At 39.6% G+C, this 2,576-nt stretch overlaps 1 protein-coding gene across 1 annotated transcript; it reads right to left on the bottom strand.

Moving 5' to 3' along the window:
* Positions 1-557: 557 nt before the first annotated feature.
* Positions 558-2,504, bottom strand: SARC_14204 (hypothetical protein). Its single transcript, XM_014291663.1, has 2 exons — positions 2,306-2,504; positions 558-986 (listed from the first exon to the last, which is right to left on the bottom strand). The coding sequence occupies exons 1-2, from the start codon at positions 2,470-2,472 to the stop codon at positions 683-685; spliced, it is 471 nt and encodes a 156-aa protein (XP_014147138.1). The 5' UTR covers positions 2,473-2,504; the 3' UTR covers positions 558-682.
* Positions 2,505-2,576: the final 72 nt, after the last annotated feature.

The following is a 2,576-nucleotide window of genomic DNA, read 5'->3' as shown; positions in this document are numbered from 1 at the left end:
TATAGCTATTCAAATATGTGAATTTTTACATAATTGAAGCTTAGATTGATCTCGTTGAATATGGTTTCTTCTAGGATAGAATTACAAACTTTTCTGGAGAGTGTATGCTGCCAATTGGACAACAATTTAGATATTACATTGACTTCCGGTTGTGTGGTGTGTCGTAGAGACCATGTTATGTCCATGGTATTATATATCTGTACAATAGATCACAAAATGTTGATGGGTCGAATAGAGCCGAGACGCCATGCTCTTCCAACGCACAGCGAATAAGTGAATAGTTTCAAGTCAGTGTCGAAAAAAAAGTAGAACACGATTGATAGGCGTGTTATAAGCAGTGGGTAGAGTTGTTTGCGTATCATTTGAAGAGCTCGGAAAAGGGCATATATACGTCCATGTCCACGTTGCACAAATACAGGAACATATATTGTTTGAGCAGAGCCAATCTAGATGCCGAAAGTCAGCACCGCATCGCCTGGCGTATATGGGTTTAGGGGTTTAAGGTTTAGGTTTGACATCATACAACTAATACTCCACGTGTACAGGCTTCTTTTGAGGTGCAAAACAATACTGTACCGGATACACATCTGAGCTGAATATACACCGTCCCCTTAACCGCAGGATACCGTGCACACAGCCTCTCCGAGTACACTGTATATGCATTTTTATTAATTCACACGTACTATATGGCGGCTCTGCTGAAGTTGAAGAAACCCCCCGCACTGCTGCTGAAAGTGTTCTGCATGATTGCCTGACCTTCGTCTCTGGACACGTCCACAGCGTACATCTCTGCTGGCGCCTGCAATACGGTTGTCATGGTGCGTATAGCTGTGACCATGTCGTACGAGGGTGTGTTCTTTTTCTTCTTCTTTTCCTTTTTTTTCGGTCTTTTGTTCGCGCGTTTGCTTTCTTTGACTTTGTCGTTGTCATGTTCTATGGCTGCATTCTTAGCTTCCTCCTCTGCGATTGCCCGACGCTTCATTTCACTGTGGTTTACCGAATAAAAGAGAGGTATTATATACTTGGCTGGGACTCGTACAGAAGGAATAAAAGAGAGGTACTATATACTTAGCTGTGATTCAATACAGAAGGAATAAAAGAGAGGCACTATATACTTAGCTGTGATTCATACAGAAGGAATAAAAGAGGGATATCTCATACTTAGCTGCGATTCATACAGAAAGAACAAAACAGAGGTACTATATACTTAGCTGTGATTCATACAGAAGGAATAAAACAGAGGTACTATATACTTAGCTGTGATTCATACAGAAGGAATAAAAGAGAGGTATTATTGACTAGCTGTGATTCATACAGAAGATACATCGTACACATCACAACCACACGATACGCAAGCCTGTGTGGACAAACCAAGCCGTCGTGCACATGTAGCTATAGGGTTTAAGGTTTAGCTTTTAGGGTTTAGGGTTTTATACATGTCACTTTAGCCTGTTTAGATAAGCCACGTTGTCGTGTACATGTAGCTATAATGTATAATGCCAGTACTTGATTGGAACGATGTGCTATTGTAATTCCGCACTGAGAGTCTCTGTGGAGTGCTATATATGACCAAATTAGGTGTGAATGTTTTAGTGCGGCTCAATCCAAATAGTTTCTGCACAGATAGTCCAGCTCCCTGCCCATAGTAGGACTAAAGTACCCCATGTCTCGATTCAGATCCAATGTATGCCTATTTGGCGCGACACAATTGGAATGATAAGCATTGACATAAAATCCAATGATTTACTACATCTGTAATACACCCCTAAAAAATATCTGACTCGGAATCAACGTATATCTATAAATGCATATGCATATACACGTATATATATACGTCTAATTTGAGTCATGGTTTTTAGGTATATATACATGAAAGATTGTTCTTATTCATGTTGTTTGGGTATATATATAAACATGAGAGATTGTTCTCATATGTATACATATATTCATATATACAAGCAGCGGATTCTTCGTACAGTTGCCTATATTTTGTACGCTACGGTACAATTTGAACGATAAAGATGGAGAGAAAAGGACAACGACTTGTTGCATACGAAGCACTCACACAAATAAACAACTCAAAATCGACGTGTTTATATACATGCATATTCATATTTAAAAAGCACGACTCAGGACCAACTTATATATATAGATATATATATATATATATATATTCATATTTATAATAAACACGACCCAAAATCAACGTATATCTGAGTATGCCACTCTACAGTGTGAGCGATCAGGATAAACAGACAACACTAACACATTGCTACGCTTATAGCACTCGCAGTATGATACGCACCTGATGCACCGTACTATAACTGAACGGTAGTTGAAGCAGCTATGTTGGCCGGCGCTATTTTTAGCCCTGATTTCGAACAACCTTTCGGTGAAGGTAGGGTTGTACATGATCTCTCCTCTTTGACCCAAAACATACTCCGAGCCCACGTGTTTGTATGTGACGTGCATAAACCCAGGAGCACGGAATTTAGGGACACCTGCACCAAAAACCAAGGCGGAGAGAGTTTTAATATATATATATTAAAAACTCTCTCTCTCTCTCTCTCTCTCTA

Source organism: Sphaeroforma arctica (genome assembly GCF_001186125.1).
Source record: "Sphaeroforma arctica JP610 unplaced genomic scaffold supercont1.4292, whole genome shotgun sequence".
Classification (NCBI taxonomy): domain Eukaryota; class Ichthyosporea; order Ichthyophonida; genus Sphaeroforma; species Sphaeroforma arctica.
This window is presented reverse-complemented; position numbering and strand designations above follow the sequence as displayed.

Coding starts and splice junctions, on each gene's coding strand:
- SARC_14204 (XM_014291663.1), bottom strand. CDS start 2,472: ATGCACGTCACATACAAACACGTGGGCTCGGAGTATGTTTTGGGTCAA. Junction 987..2,305: donor GTTATAGTACGGTGCATCAG/GTGCGTATCATA, acceptor GGTAAACCACAG/TGAAATGAAGCGTCGGGCAA.